This window comes from Canis lupus, chromosome 30 (assembly GCF_003254725.2).
Source record: "Canis lupus dingo isolate Sandy chromosome 30, ASM325472v2, whole genome shotgun sequence".
In the NCBI taxonomy this organism is placed as follows: domain Eukaryota; kingdom Metazoa; phylum Chordata; class Mammalia; order Carnivora; family Canidae; genus Canis; species Canis lupus.
This window is the reverse complement of record NC_064272.1, coordinates 21067548-21084073: the sequence shown is the minus strand read 5'-3', so window position 1 is coordinate 21084073 and position 16526 is coordinate 21067548. Positions and strand designations below refer to the sequence as shown.

Below are 16526 nucleotides of genomic sequence, written 5' to 3'. Positions count from 1 at the left end.
AAGAAACTGCTAAACTGTTTTCCAAGTGGCTTTACCATTTTGTATTCCTGCCACCAATGAATGAAGATGTTGTTTCACATGCTCATCAACTTGGTGTTGTCAACGTTTTGGATTTTGGCTATTCTAATACATGCATAGTGGTATCTCGTTGATGTTGTTGTTTTTATTTTCATTGTTGTTTTCATTTGCATTTCCCCGATGACATAAGATGTGGAGCATCTCTTCATATGTTAATTTATCATCTGTATATTTTCTCTGGAAGTGTTTTTGTTAAGGTCTTCAGCTCATTTTTTTTAATTAAAAAAAATTTTTTAAAGATTTTTATTTATCCATTCATGCAGTATTGAAGGAGAAGAACAAAGTTGGAGGAGTGACAATACCCAACTTCAAGAGTTGGTACAAAATAAAGAAGAAGAAGAAGAAGAAGAAGAAGAAGAAAGAAAAAAGACTTGGCACAAGGCTGGCTATAGCTCTTTGGAGATTTCTGGGAAGCTTGTATGTCTGGCCTCACAAAATGATTTAGAAAGTATACCATTTGCCTCTATCTTCTGAAAGAGATTGTAGAAAATTGGCATAATTTCTCCCTTAGAAGGTTAGTAGTACTCACCAGTGATCCTATCTAGGCCTGGTGCTTTCTGTGTCAGGAAAGTTATTCATTATTGCTTCAATTTATTTAATAGGTATAGGCCTACTTAGATAGTGTATTTCTTCTTCTGTGAGTTTTGAGAGCTTGTGTCTTTCAGTGAATTCGTCCATTTCATTGAGGTTATCAAAGTTGTAGGCATAGAGTTGTTCATAGTATTCCTTTATTATCCTTTTAATATTCATGGAATTTGTAGTGATGTCCCCTTTTTTATTTCTGATATTAGTAATTTGTGTCCTCTCTCGTTTTTTCTTAGTTAGCCTGGCTAGAGGTTTGTCAATTTTGTTAATCTTTTCGAATAACCAACTGTTTTATTGATCTTCTCTATTGAGTTCCTGTTTTCAATTCCATTGATTTCTGCTCTAATTTTTATTCTTTTTTTCTTTCTCCTTACTTCAGATTTAATTTACTCCTGTTTTCCTGGTTGCCTAAAGTGGAAGCTTAGATGAATGACTTTAGATTTTTCTTCTCTAATATATGCATTGGATGATATAAATTCAGTTAAATTCTGATAAAACTCCAGTAGGTTAGGACCTGGTTAAATAGTTTCTTCTGAGGGCAGATCTTGCTAAAAAGAACAGAATGCTCTGCATATTTCAGAATGGTTCCTTTTCTCCTCTCCCATTGGGAGCACCAGGAGATTTTTCTCTTATGTGGACTGTGAGAATCTGGCACAGCTTCAGGTAGTAAAATTCACAAAAGTGTAGGGGATCCCTGATGGCGGGGTGCCCATGGAATTTTTGTCTTGGACTTACCCACAATGAGCTCCAGTGATTTGTAAACTACAGTTCAGGTTTCCTACCTTGATGCTGGTTCCCATGGAGATTTCTTCTCTGATTGGTTGTGATTCTCTGTATTCATTTGTTGGTCTCTCTATTTTGGGGGGTAGTGATTTGCTCTGGGACCTTGCTTTTTTTATGGATCTAAGAAGAGGTGTTGATATTTTGTTTTGTTCAGCTTTTTACACAGGTGGAGAGGTTACTTTCAAGCTCTTTATATGTTAGATCAGACATTTTAAAACAAATTAAATAATTGATATTGTGCTAAAGGAATCTAATAGGAAAAATCATCATGAATTATACTCTGTAACTATAAATCTAAGGTATATGGACCAAAAATAAAAGGAAAAGAATAGGCACTTTATAATTTCTAAATGAGCTCTAACCTATATATTCTTGTCTAATTGCAAACCACATTGTCTTTTTCTAAAGCCCAAATTTGAAATAGTAAAATAATCAGTGCATGTAAAATCTAGTGCCTAGATTTTGGTCTGAAATGCTATTCGCCATTAAAATGAACTAAGGTTCGTTTCTTGGAGAATGACTGATTCCATTTCCTAGAGGAAAAAATTTCAAAGTGAGTCTAAATCATCGTGTTTTAAGAATAGAGGATCTTTAAAGGGCTTTTAAAATTCTAGAATGGCATTAAAAGTCCTAATCAACCCTTTCCAATTGCCAATATGACAATTTGAACATCAAAAATAAACAAAATTATAGTTACTTAATTTTAGGTTAAGAATAACAAATCAGATTTAATTGTTGCTTCATAATGTACATTTTCACTCCCTAAGAACTTCACAGTATGTAGGAAGAAAATAGAGACCTTCCTCTACCATAGAGCTAGTTTTTAAATTTTTACTTTAATACAAATAGTACATATCCATCACCCAAAATTACAGAGAGAGAAATATAACTTGGCAATTTCTTTGGTGCTCTGACGGCTTGCTTTGATGTAATTAATGGAATCAAATGAAAATGATTTTGGGTGTTTTCCCTGGGTTTTCTTAGGAAACCAGCCAAAAGGACCTGGACCTCTGGTCTTCCAGTGGGAGGGACTGCATCTGAACTCAACTGGCCATGGTACTATCTTACAACTAAACTTTCCATGTGACTCAAAGTGTGCAGATACTGAGTAGCTGACTTTCTTGGACAAGCCTTTTTTTTTTTTTTAAGATTTATTTTATTTTAGAGAGAAAGAGAGCCCGCAGGGGGAGGGGCAAGGGAGAGAGGGAGAGAGAGAATCCTAATCTCCCCATTGACCATGGAGCCTGAGCTAGGGCTCAATCCCACAACTATGAGATGATAACCCAAGTGGAAATCAAGAGCTGGACGCCTAACTGACTGAGCCACCTATGTGTCCATCTTGGATAAATCTTATAAATAGTTGCACCTAAACCAAGACTGCCTGGTGTCCCAGTGATTACCTTACTGGCAAGATTCTTTTCATGTTTGCCCTATAAGAAGGGAGAGCAATGAAGGGATGGAATTTCTCTCCTATAATGTAAGCTCACACAAGATCCAACAAAGTGCTCTGGCCCCAATATACTTCTCCTTGAGATAATGGCAGATGACCGGAGCCTGTGTTTTTTCCTTAGCTTTGTAAGCAAGCTTTCTTTTTCACCAATAAATCCTAGCCCTTAACCTAGTGGTTCTAACTTTGGTAGTGGGTCAGAATTACCTGGTGGGCATGGAAAAACACAGATTGCTGCGTCCCACTTCCAGATTTCTGGTTCAGTAGACCTGGAATAGGGTCTGGGAATTTGCATTTCTAGCAAGTCCCCAGATAATGCTGATATTATGGTCAGGGGACCACACTCTGAGAACCTCTGTCTTAATTCATGTGTCTATGTGTACATCAGCCCACAAAGGGTCCCATTGGCACAGCCTTCACCTAGGAGTTAACCACTGTCCTTTCTTGTGCCCTACTTTTTTTTTTTATTGTTTTACCACATAGGTAAGAATTCTTTTTTTTTATTTTTTTAATTTATGATAGTCACAGAGAGAGAGAGAGAGGCAGAGACATAGGCAGAGGGATAAGCAGGCTCCATGCACCGGGAGCCCGATGTGGGATTCGATTCCGGGCCTCCAGGATCGCGCCCCAGGCCAAAGGCAGGCGCCAAACCGCTGCGCCACCCAGGGATCCCTTTTTTATTTTTATTTTTATTTTTTTTTAAGAATTTTTTTTAAAAGATTTTATTTATTTATTTATGAGAGACGAGAGAGAGAGAGAGAGAGAGGCAGAGACACAGGCAGAGGGAGAAGCAGGCTCCATGCAGGAAGCCTGATGCGGGACTTGATCCCGGGACTCCGGGATCAGGCCCTGAGCTGAAGGCAGATGCTCAACTGCTGAGCCACCCAGGTGTCCCATAAGTAAGAATTCTTAACAGATAGATTACTTACTCTTCTCACTCATCCATCCAGTGTATAACCATAATTAATTCATTTTCACTGTTCTATGATATTCTGTTGTGTAAATATAACTATTGATAGACATTTGGCTTGTTTTCAGGTTTTTGCTTGGAAACTGCTATGAAGAGCCACATCTTTAAGTAATCATAGAATTACCCTTTCTTTCTGAAAGAACCCAATCTAGAGGGAATCCTTCTTCCCTCCGACCTTTCCTTAAATTCTAACATCCTCTTACTGAGACACTCAGTGGTATGTATTCTACCTTGCTCAGTGAGTACTGAACTCAACTTGTTCAAGTACATATGTGCCTGTAGTATTTGGCTGAAGGGTTTATATGTAAAATATCTTCACATTCCTTGTTGCTGGGTATGTATTTCTAATAGCCAAACTTTTGTGTTTAGTTCATCTGAAATTCATTTTTGTGTATGACACCATATGCATGTAGAAATCTAATCCCACTTTTTCTTGGTAACTATTTCTCATAGCAACAGTGCATTCAATGTCATTCCTTTCTGTGCTTTTTCCCTATCACATGCAGAGCCACCTCTGCCATATACCAAACTTCTACCTAAACATGGGTTAAATTAGATCTTATTCATTTTAAAAATGTAATAAGAAATAGTTTAAGACTTTAAGATTGAAGGTTTCAAGGCTGTGAAACACTGTTTAAATATGTAAATCATAAACCAATGTATACAAATTAATGTTTTAAGTTGGTATTAGTTGATGTAATGATTCAGTAATAAAACTTATCAATATTTTAAAAAGATCATTCATTCAGAGGGTAGAAAATTTAGTAAGACTATGGTAGTCCAGAGAAAAACTTAAATGCAGAGGTGTGTATATGCTTAACAAAGTGATTGCTAACAATTTTTTTCAAGGCCCAAACCACACAAAGTATCCCTTTCATTATCTTCCATACGGTAAAGAAAATATAAAAGGGACGCCTTTTATACTTTTACCTGTGTCTTTATATAGTCAGAGAATCTAATATTTAAAATTTTATATGAAAGAAATGCATAAATCTTTTCAAGACACAGGAAAGTCTGAAACAAAATGGTAGAAGTAAGAATAGAACCAAAGGGGAGAAAATGCCAAAAGTGAGGACAAGTGAAAAGAAGCCTAAGAATGGCTCCCAGTATTCAAAGTTATAGAACCTTGAGATGATGAACCCTTGACAAAATTGGATAAGACACACAAGAGTGGCCTGTTTGGGGGAAAAGATGATATTTTTTTTTCTTCCCAAGTCTCCTGCTCCTAAACTGTCCTCTAAGATATTTTCAAGAAGCTTGAAATTTGGTTTAATGGCTGGCAAAAGTAAAAAGTTTAAAATCCATAGGAAGCAAGTGGTTCATTGGTGCTTAAATTTCATGTAAATTCACTGTCCTTTTTTGCTCGCCTTTTTTTTTTTTTTAAAGAGATTTAATTTATTTTAGAGAGAGTAAGAGAGAGTAAGCAGGGAGAGAGGGGGAGGCAGAGAATCTGATAGACTCTTTCCAGAGCCTGCAGCCCATGCCTCTGCTCTCTGGCTCTGAGATCAGAGCCCCAATGGAAACCAAGAGTCAGACACCCAATGGAATGAGGCCAGCCAGGAATTTTGAACATGTAATTCCTGTAACTTATAGACTGAATCTAGAGGAAGCAACCTGGAGAACGATCATCGGAGTTAAGAGATCAGGATTTTAATCACAATTCTGCCACTAATCTAAGTGGCAATGGGGTTAAGTGTGTGTGTCTCCAGTTCCTCAAACATGCGGGATGAACTACATCACCTACAAGTTTACTTCCAGAGCTAAAGTTCTAAGTCTTAAGCAAATGTAAAATGTATCCCTGTAAATCCAAACTATCCTACAGCTGAGTTGCAGCCAAGCATTTGTCACGTGAGTCAGGGCCATTTCTTCCCAGGTCTTAAACCCTACCTCTTTTTTTTTTTTGGTAGCCTTACAGTTGACAAGATTTGGAGCACTACAATAGTTAAGGCCGAGCTCCCAGGACTTGACATCTGTATGGTCAGGAAATCTCCAAAACAGGAACACCAAATGATGTTCTGACAGCCTCCATCAGAACAAAAGTCAGGGCTGCTTTGACCTGGGGACTTTGCACTCTTTTCCTTCCTCCCTCCCTCCCTCCCCTTTTTTTTTTTTTTTTAAAGATTTTATTTATTCATTCATTCATTCATTCATTCATTCATTCATTCATTCATTCATTCATGAGAGGCAGAGACATAGGCAGAGGGAGAAGCAGGCTCCTCACACGGGGGCTGATGCAGGACTCGATTCCCTGACCCGGGATCATGCCCTGAGCCCAAGGCAGGTGCTCAACCTCCACCGCTGAGCCACCCAGGTGTCTCTTTTATACTTTCTTTACTCCCATAACTAACTTCCTTCCTACCCTCCTTCCCTCCCTCCCTCCTTCCCTCCCTCCTTCCTTCTTTTTTCCTTCTTCCTTTCCTTTCCCTTCCCTCTCTTTTTCTTTTTCTTTTTTTTTTCGCATTCTCAGACGCAAGCCTCCTTTCTTAAAACGAAGCCCTATTTCTTGGGTGATTCACTCAGGCCAGGGGAAGCGACAAGGGCCGAAGAAGTCCTCTAGGCCGGCGCAGGTGGCCCGGGCCGGCACGAGGCGAGCTCGCGAGGGGGCTGCGGGGGCGCGCCCGGGGCACGCTGGGAAGGCCGGGCGCCGCGGCCTGACCCGGAAGAGCTGGCGCGTGGTAACCCCGGCTTCCCTGGCAACCGAGCAGGTGCCAGCCCTACCCATCCGCATCCTCTGGGACAGCCACCGCCCGGGATGCCGCTGCTCGTTAGCGATTACAACTGGCAGCAGACGAAGACTGCGGTGTTCATCTCCGTGCCTCTGCGAGGCGTCTGCGTCAGGGACGCGGACGTGTTCTGCACGGAAAACTATCTGAAGGTAGGAGCTGCAGTTGGCCCGCCGCGTCCCGGGCTCGTGGTCCGCAGCCTCTGAGCGCTGCTGTGTGCTTGCCTCGGCACAGGCGCGGCCTTGCAGATAGATAAGCGTCCTAAAATTTAGTTCTTTTTTTTTTTTTTTTTTAACTGAATCCCATAAGGTGATACCTCATCCATAGACAGATATCATCAGACCAGAGATTATTTTATCCACAATTTCCTCATATGCCTTGTATCTTTCGCGACCTCGAGTAAATTTGTAACAGGCATTAAAAAAAAATGATTTTGGCCTCTATCATTTTTTTTTTTTAAGCCCGTGTCTCTATTTTGTGTGACTAAATTAACCTCTGTTTACCCTTTTCTGAATAGGTCAACTTTTCTCCATTTTTATTTGAAGTGTTTCTCTACGCACCCATAGACGATGAAAACAGCAAAGCCAAGATTGGGAATGACACTATTGTATTCACCTTATATAAAAAAGAAGCGGCCATGTGGGAGACCCTTTCTGTGTCAGGTGGTAAGTTTTTTTTTTTTTTATTAAAAGATGTTCATCTGGTTGTGCTTTTTATATTTTATACCTTAAAATTTTTTTCCAAAACAATTGTTTCTCTTCTAGAAGAAAAAATAGGAATGTGAGCATGATTTAAATGACATAGTGCTTCAGCTACCACTTAAATAACTTAAAGATTGAATAATTCAAAAGTTAGAGCACATTTATAATACTTCTCAAACATGTGGCCTTGTATCTTCAGAGGATAAAGCCTCTAGGTATGGTCTTTATTGAGCACTTATTTTGTATTAGGTAATCCTCAGAACAACCTATTACTTGGATTACCCCCCACTACCCCATTGTTTTTTTTTTTTTTTTAAGGCAAGGCTACTGAGGCACAGAAGGGTTGAATAATTGGCACAGGTCACACAACTACTAAGGGGCAGACTGGAACCGGAGCTTTAGCGGTTTGACTCTAGAGCAGTGGTTCTTAAACCTGGCTACATATATGAATCACCTACATAACTTTTATTTTTATTTTATTTTATTTTAAAATTTTATTTATTTATTCATGAGAGATAGAGAGAGATACAGGCAGAGGGAGAAGCAGGCTCCATGCAGGGAACCTGATGCAGGACTTGATACCGGGACCCCAGGATCATGCCCTGGGCCTGAAGGCAGGCGCCAAACCGCTGAGCCACCCAGGGATCCCCATAACTTTTAAATAAGACAGGTCTGAAACTTACCCTAGACCAATCGAGTCAGTTTCTGTGAGTGGGCAAAGCTTTCCAGGGATGTGCAAAGCTGAGATCCCTGTACTCTGTACTCTTAATAAGTACTCTATTGGCTCTGTGGGTCAGTAATTGCCCTCTATTGCTTTACCTCTATTTTCTTCTCCCTGTTCTAGTTGTCATATATTCTAGGGATTTATACCTATGGCCTAAAATTTCTCTTAGGCCTCTGGCATTGAGTCTTGAGTAGGAACTACTGAGAATGGGAAGATTGCAGTCATTCTTTTTGTTTTTAAGTAATCTCTACACCCAACATGGGTCTTGAACTCATGACACCGAGATCAAGAGTCACATACTCTTCTGATTGAGCTAGCTAGGCACCCTGCAGTCAGTCATTCTTTATATTAATTATTTCTTGATATCTTGCAGTGGAATTTAATTTTGGAATCCCCAAGACCAGGTAGAATTTTTCTCTAAAATGAAAAAGTGATTTAGCGCCATTTTCAGCCCAGGACCTGATCCTGGAGACTTAGGATGGAGTCCCACATCAGGCATGGAGCCTGCTTCTCCCTCAGTCTGTGTCTCTGCCTCTCTCTATCTCTCTCTATCTCTCTGTTCTCATGAATAAATAAATTAAATATTTCAAGTCTAGTATTCAGCTCAGGAAGTACTGGTTAAGGTAGATTACCATAGCCAGACTACTTTAGCTCTTTAATCAGTTCCAGACAAACTTAAGAGTTTTTCAAAACCAAATTCTTGCTGTCCTACTCACTCCTTCCTTTGTGATTCAGTAAGTCTGAAATGGGGACTAGGACTATGTCATGAAACTTACCCAGGGTGTTCTGACTTTTTACCTAAGATTTAAATGTAAACACTTTAATTTATTTCAACTCTTATTGATAAACTTAAATTTTAAAGTAAGACGGGTCCAGAACCATCATCTACTATAATGGCTTAAGATAAACAGATTGGGAGTGGTGGGACCCCAGGTGATTCTGATGACTGACCAGGCTTGAGAACCACTGACTTAAATGTGTGTGTGTGTGTGTGTATCTATGTGCGTATCTGTCTCCAGGAAACATTTAGTCTGCCAACATTTTAGGATATAAAAAAAAAAAAATCATATCAGAGAACCTGTTACTTTTCCTTACATGACAGTTTCTTCTATGTCAAATTTCCTTCTTAACCTCTTTGGCCATCTTTTCCAGGAGTGGGAATGGTATTTTTGTTCTTAATCATGATCTCCCTCTCTGGTTTATACATCTGCTTTCGATGCATACCTGCTTGATTCTTCTCTCATGGTAATATGATCATCCATTCCAAATTTTGACCACTTAAACCAAGGTTTAACAATTTTTTTCTGTACCAGATAGTATTTTGAATATTATGAGGCACATGGTCATAATTACTTAGTTCTGCTATGGTAGCACAAAAGTAGCCAATAAACAATACATATTTATTGATACCAAAATTTGAATTTTATCTAATTTTTATATGTCACAAGATATTATTTTGATTTTTCAACTATTTAAAAATGTAAAAATTATTCTTAGCTTGTGTGCTTGAGGAAAACAGGCAGCAGGTTATATTTGGCTGTAGTTTGCCAACCTCTGATTTAGACTAAAACAGCCTTAAAACCAGCTTATGTAATAAGTATTGAACATTGATTTTACTTCAAAAACCAGGCTTGAGATTCCTTTAGAAATCAAACTCAGTTACACATGCAATTCAGTGAAATTATTTAACAATATTATTTTTCATGTACAGTATGTGGAACTCTAGTCTATATACCTAGCCGTCCTCATTTTTTTTTTTTATTATTTATTTATGATAGGCACACAGTGAGAGAGAGAGGCAGAGACACAGGCAGAGAGAGAAGCAGGCTCCATGCACCGGGAGCCCGACGTGGGATTCGATCCTGGGTCTCCAGAATTGCGCCCTGGGCCAAAGGCAGGCGCTAAACCGCTGCGCCACCCAGGGATCCCCGTCCTCATTTTTCAAAACATATTTGCTTATTTTTTTTCCTGAAAATTTTTCTTGATATACTTTTCATTTCTTTTAGATGTGAAAGTAGGTTCTTTTAGTTATCTTTGCCCCTGAAGCTGGTCCAATTGTCTGCTAGTTTATTATTAAACAGGATGAGGGCTGGGAAAGGCTTCAGACTTAATTCCAGTCTTAAGTCCTAGCCAAGATTTTTGAATGAGTAAAAATTCCATGCTTTTTTTTCTTTTTAAGACAATTTCTTTGAAAATTAAAAATCCATACTTTTTAACTGCTAACTGAAATTTAGCATTCTCAACAACAGTTACCAACAAATATCACAAGTACATTTATATCACAAGTACATTTATCTTTTGTACTCACTACTTTGATATTATAGTATTTATTACACTTGTTGCTATATATTATTTAATGCATTAATGAAGAAGTATATATATTTATGTGATATTGTAGATCACAAAAAAAACCTCATCTCTTCTAGGAGACTTCATAGTGATGACTTATTATGATTCAGTTTATAAGCAAATAGCTCTGGTTGCTTGACAGAGAAGGAGAAGGATAAATATAGACTCTTTCCCTCCATACTGTCCCCTCTCCCTCTCTTTACTGCTTCCCCCTCTCATTTCACTACTTGCTCTCTCCCTTCTATGGCCCTCACCCTGTCCTAATCATCCCTTATTCATCCTCTCTCTTGTTCCCACTTTTTCTCATTTATGTTTTCTCTCTTTCTCTCTCATTCTCTCCCTCTGTAGTAATTAATTGCTGTTATAATTGCTTGCTTACTTTTTAATGTTAGCTTCTTGGCCAGTTTAATATTGAGAAAGGTTTTCATTTCTCCATGTGAAGTTGGGTACCCCCCCCACACACACGCAGTCTCATCCTGCATCAGTATGTTAAGCAGTCTTCTTGTAAGTCAAACATTCATCAAAATCCTAACTTAGTGATATTTCTTATTTTAGTTGACAAAGAGATGATGCAAAGAATAAGGGAGAAATCTATTTTACAAGCACAAAAAAGAGCAAAAGAAGCTACAGAAGCAAAAGCTACAGCAAGACGAGAAGATCAAAAATATGCACTAAATGTTATGATGAAGGTAAATAGCAGATTGATAGGAAAGTTCTCTAATTAAAGAGATAATAGTAAACTGTGTAAGGATAATTTATTCCAACCACTGTACTTCTTCACCTCTTCATTCAGACTTTGGTTATAGGACTTACTGTGTTAGAGAGGCTATCTACTACTTACATGTGTGAAAATCTGATGAAAATGAAGAGTATAAAGGTTGAACAATAGATTGTTTTAGGGAGAATGTTCTGTTTCCAAGGGAGTAAAAATATTATAATTTTCTATGATAAAAGTGTTTTACTTCTTTTTAAATTTTGTAATAATAGACATTATTTAAAACAAGATCCTAGCTAAACACTAAATATTGATATTAATGTCTTTCTAATTGTTGAGGCTTCCAAGTTAAAGCTTTTTAAAAGAAAGATTTATTTATTTATTTTAGAGAGAGAGAGAGCAGACAAGCAAGGGGAGGGGCAGAAGCAGGAGAGAATCACAAGCAGACTCTTACTCCCCGCTGAGCTTGGAGCCTAATGTGGGGCTTGATCTCACACCTTGAGCCAGAATCAGGAGTTGGCCACTTAACCAGCTGAGCCACCTCAAGTTAAAGCTTTAATCAGCAATATATTTTTTGAGGATAATTCACTTACCAAGAAATTCACCTTATGTAAAGTTTACAATTCATTAGTTTATAGTATTTAGAGATGTGCGTCCATTACAACATTGGGGGATATTTTCATCACGCCCAAAAGAAACCATGTGCCATTTAAGAGTCACTCCATTTCTCCCATTCACTCCAGCCCCAGGCAACCATTAATCCCACTTTTTTTCTTTATAGATTTACCTATTCTGATTAATTTTTACAAGTAATTTCTTATCTCATATTCTCATTTTGACATATTGAAATGATTAAAGAATCTATAACTGACATTTCCTCAAGAGCTCAGTGTTCATTTTGCAATTAACTTTATTCGATTAATTTGAATTTAAAAGATTAGGGTTTAAGTAATAAAGAGGACTTGACTCATCCAGCGGGAAAAGTTCAGAGATAAAGCAGTGATCAGATATAGTTAAAACAAGGCTCTGATTCCATGTCTCTACATCATCCTTTAGCACTGCCTTTTCTTTGTGTCTGCTCATCCTTAGGTTGATAGTGAGATGATCCACGTCTGCATATAACAAGGCCCAGTGGAAGACAGGCTCCCTTGTAAGCCCCACAAAACAATTGCTTTAGATGTTGTAAAATGATACTAAAATTTGGACACATTGCAACACATATTCAAGTGAATCTTGAAGTCTTTGTTGCTTACCACTTGGTTTATAGCATCAGCTTTTTGGTATCTTTGTGCTGATCTATAATTCGTTCATTTTAGAGTCATTTATTGAATACTGTGAAAGGTGTTGCTGTGAGTTGAACAAGTCTTCACTTTCAGTTTACTCGTGATATACAGAAGATGACGGACAAGAAAAAAGAGATTACATCATAGGATGCATGAGAAGTCATGGGAGGATAAAAAGAGAACACTGACAAAAGACTGGTATCTCAGTCTGAGAGTATAGGCAGGAAATACGAGGCAGTGTTGTTTATGCTGAGTATTGGAGAATGAGTCACAGGTATCTGAGGAATAAATGGAAAAATTACAGACAGCTTGGATAAATCCATGACAGAACATGGCCCAATGAGGCAAGATTTGTTGGTCAGAATAAAATCTTAATATTTTGAAAATTTTTCTGAAGGTAATAGGAACTCCCTAGGGATTTTTCAGCAAGACTATCAAATTAATTGGGTTTGTATGTTGCAAAAGCTCATTCTGGCTAATGAGCATGAAGTGGTTGCCAGGGTGGAGGCAGAGCTTTTGTATTGTAAGATGGAAAGAACCTGAGTGTATTTATATATTGAAGGAAGCTAGTAAAGAGGGAGAAGTTGATAGTACAACCAAGGGAGGGGATTGATGGTGATGGAACAGGGTGGGATGAAGGTTGGAACAGCTGAAAAAAATTAGTCTTAGCTAAGAGTGGGATATTTTATCTTTGGACACTAGAGGGCAGGAATAATGAATAACAGGATTTGGAAAATTCTTAAGGACACATAGTTAAAAGAAGCCTTTGTTTTCAGGATGAAGGAAGCAAGAGGGAAAGATTGAGATGAAGGTATGGGTTTTGAAGTGATTAATGAAAGTTTGAAATACTGATGCCAGGCTAATCATCTGAAGCAGGCTCTCTTTGTCTGACAATTTTGACTGCTATGGCCTGCTTTTTCTCTTCTTTCCTGTTTTAGAGATTGCCCTCTTCTGAGTTTTCTTTTTGTTTTCTTCTTCAGGGGAAGTACTACTTCACTTTTGCCCTCTAAGCTTTTAATCTAGGTAAATTGAATTTGAAGTGCTTTCTTCTACTGTCATTTTCCTGAAGTTGAAATCAGAAATCTCAAAGTATGAAACAACTTTGCCTACTCATGCAGATGAGGTATGAATTGCTTTCTGTAATTGTCTGGGTTTTACTATAGGGCCTTAAAATGTTATCAGTGACCCAGATGCCCTGTTTATTGGAAATGTGTACAATGTACAAAAACACCACAAGGAACTGCTTGGCTCTTTTTTATTCTATTTTTTAATAGTAACGGTCATATTGCTAGCATTTTTTGTGTCTCCCAGGCCCCCTTTTTTTTTCTGTGTCTTCTTCCCTTTCAGTGTACCTCAGCACCTTGTTGACCCTATTGATTCTCTCACAATCCTGATTCTTGGTTTTACACATTTAGCATTTTCCCTATAAACCATTCTTAGGACTCTGTGCTTTTGGTATCTCCTGTTCTTTTTTTAAAAAAATATTTTAGTTATTTATTCATGAGATACACAGAGAGAGGCAGAGACACAGGGAGAGGGAGAAACAGGCTCCATGCAGAGAGCCTGACATCGGACTCTATCCCAGGTCTCCAGGATCACGCCCTGGGCTGAAGGCAGATGCTGAACCGCTGAGCCACCCCGGGATCCCCGGCATCTCCTGTTCTAATTTTTTTGATCTACTCTTTATATGTGAAATCTTCATTCTCTTACCTTGTTTGTTATTAACAGTTATTAGCATCATAAGACACTTAATTATGCTGTTAGTATACCCAGTCTTTGTATCACTGTTCCTTTTGAATTTTACTTTTCTTCTTTATTAGCTTTGATATTTCTTATTGAGAAGTTTTACAGACCAAATACACTTTGTTGTTTGTTATTCCTTCAAAGTGCTGCCATGGTGGCTTTTATTTTAAGTATTTTGTTTTTTAGTTATATTGAGGTGTAATTGGCATAAATTGTAATATATTTAAAGTGTATAATGTGAACATTTGATATACATATATTTTGTTAAAGGAATCCCATAGTTAAGTTAATTAATACATATGTCACTTCATATAATTACCCTTACATTAGATCTCACCACTTTTAGCTAAAAATTTGTATCCTGTTATAACTTCTTCCCCTTTACCCCGCCTCCTAGCCCCTGGCTACCACCATTCTGTTCTTTGTTTCTATGAGTTCAACTTAAAAAAGAAATTCTAGGGGAGCTGGGTTGCTCAGTGGTTTGGCGCCGCTTTCAGCCCAGGGCATGATCCATGTCGGGCTCCCTGCATGGAGCCTGCTTCTCCCTCTGCCTGTGTCTCTGCCTCTCTCAGTCCCTCTCTGTGTCTCTCATGAATAAATGAATAAAATCTTTTTTTAAAAAAAAAAATTCTACATGTGATACCATGTAGTATTTCATATAAACCATGCATATATTATATAAAGTATATACATAGTATATATAGGTGTATGTATACATAATGAACATAATGACTGTATGTGTGTGTGTATACATATTTATCACACTTTCTTTAACCATTCACCCATCAATGAACACTTAAAATTGTTTCTGTAGAGATGCCTGGGTGGCTCAGTCAGTTAAGCATCTGACTTCTGCTCAGGCCGTGATCTTGGGGTCCTGGGATTGAGCCTTGAATTGGGCTCCCTCTCCCTCTGTCCCTCCCCCCTCAAATAAATAAAATCTTCTAAAAATATATTTTTTTTAAATTTTTTATTTAAATTCAATTAGCCTACATATAGTAGTTTCCAATGTAATGTTCAATAATTCATCAGTTTTGTCTAACACCCAGTGCTCATCTCATCATGTGCCCTCCTTAATGCCCATCACCCAATTACCCTATCCCCCAATCCACCTCCCCTCCATCAACCCTCAGTTTGTTTCCTATAGTTAAGAGTCTTTCATGGTTTTTCTCCCTCTCTGATGACATTCAGTTTTCCTTCCCTTACCCTATGATCCTCTATGCTGTTTCTTATATCTCACATATGAGTGAAACCATATGATAACTGTCTTTCTCTGACTGACTTATATTTCACTCAGCGTAATACCCTCCCTCTTCCTCTGCCCCTCTCCTCTCTCAAATAAATAAATAAAATCTTTTTTAAAAAGTTTGCTTCTCTATCTTGCTGTCATGAATAATACTACAGTGAACATGGTATGATAGTATAGACATTTCTTGGAGATAGTGGGTTTTTTTTTCGAAAATATACACTTGTCATTTATATATCTTCTTTGGAATATGACTAGACAGATCCTTGATCCATTTAAATGTTTATATTTATTTTCTTGCTACTGAATTATATGAATTTTTCTATATTTTGCATATCAACCCCTTACTGGCTAGTGGCTTGCAGATATTTTTCCCATTCCGTACATTATCTTTTCATTTGTTGATGTTTTCTTTGCTGTGCAGAAGCTCTTAAGATGTTGTTTCACCTTTTTTCTTTTGTTGCCTTTCCTTTAGTGTCAAGACTAAAAAATCATTGCCAAACGAATATCAAGGAACTTACCATCTATGTTTTCTTATAGAAGTTTTAGGTTTCAGATCTTACATTCAAGTCTTTAATCCATTTTGAGTTTTTGTACATAGTGTAAGGCAGGGATCCAGTTTCATTCTTCTGTATGTGAATATCCATTTTTTTCTAGCACCATTTATTAGACAGACTATCCTTTCATCATTGTACATTTTTGGTGCTTTTGTCAAAAATTAATTGATCATACATGCACAGGTTTATTTCTGGGCTCACATGCACACGTTTATTTCTGGGCTCTCTAGTATGTTTCATTGATCTGTGTCTCTGTTTTCATGGCAATACCATACTGTTTTAATTACTATAGCTTTGTAATACAGTATGAAATCAGAAAATATGATACCTCCAGCTTTGTTCTTCTTGCTCAAGATTCCTTTAACTAGTTACAATCTGTTTTTGGTTCCATACAAATTTTAGGATTGTTTTTTTCTATTTCTGTGAAAAATGACATTGGAATTTTGATAGGGGTTGCATTGACTCTGTAGATCACTTTGGGTAGTATGGACATTTTAACAATATTACTTCTTCCAATCCATCAACATGGAATATTTTTACATTTATTTGTGTCTTCTTCAGTTTCTTTCAGCAATGTTTTATAGTTTTTAGAGTACAGGTCATTCATTTCTTTGGTTAAATT

General features: G+C 37.7%; 1 protein-coding gene across 3 annotated transcripts in view; it reads left to right on the top strand.

Moving 5' to 3' along the window:
- Positions 1–6489: 6489 nt before the first annotated feature.
- The window catches only part of DNAAF4 (dynein axonemal assembly factor 4), a 95342-nt gene continuing 85305 nt past the window's right edge, over positions 6490–16526 (top strand). For 2 of the 3 annotated variants that reach the window (XR_007407470.1, XM_025472722.3), the window contains exons 1-3: positions 6490–6738; positions 7104–7251; positions 10916–11049. Coding sequence is in view for 2 of the 3 variants with exons in the window: in XM_025472722.3 (XP_025328507.1) it covers positions 6616–6738; positions 7104–7251; positions 10916–11049 (405 nt within the window). In the remaining variant the exon portion in view is untranslated. The remainder of the gene's footprint in view (positions 6739–7103; positions 7252–10915; positions 11050–16526) is intronic. The other variant, XM_035709096.2, reaches the window with a different exon arrangement.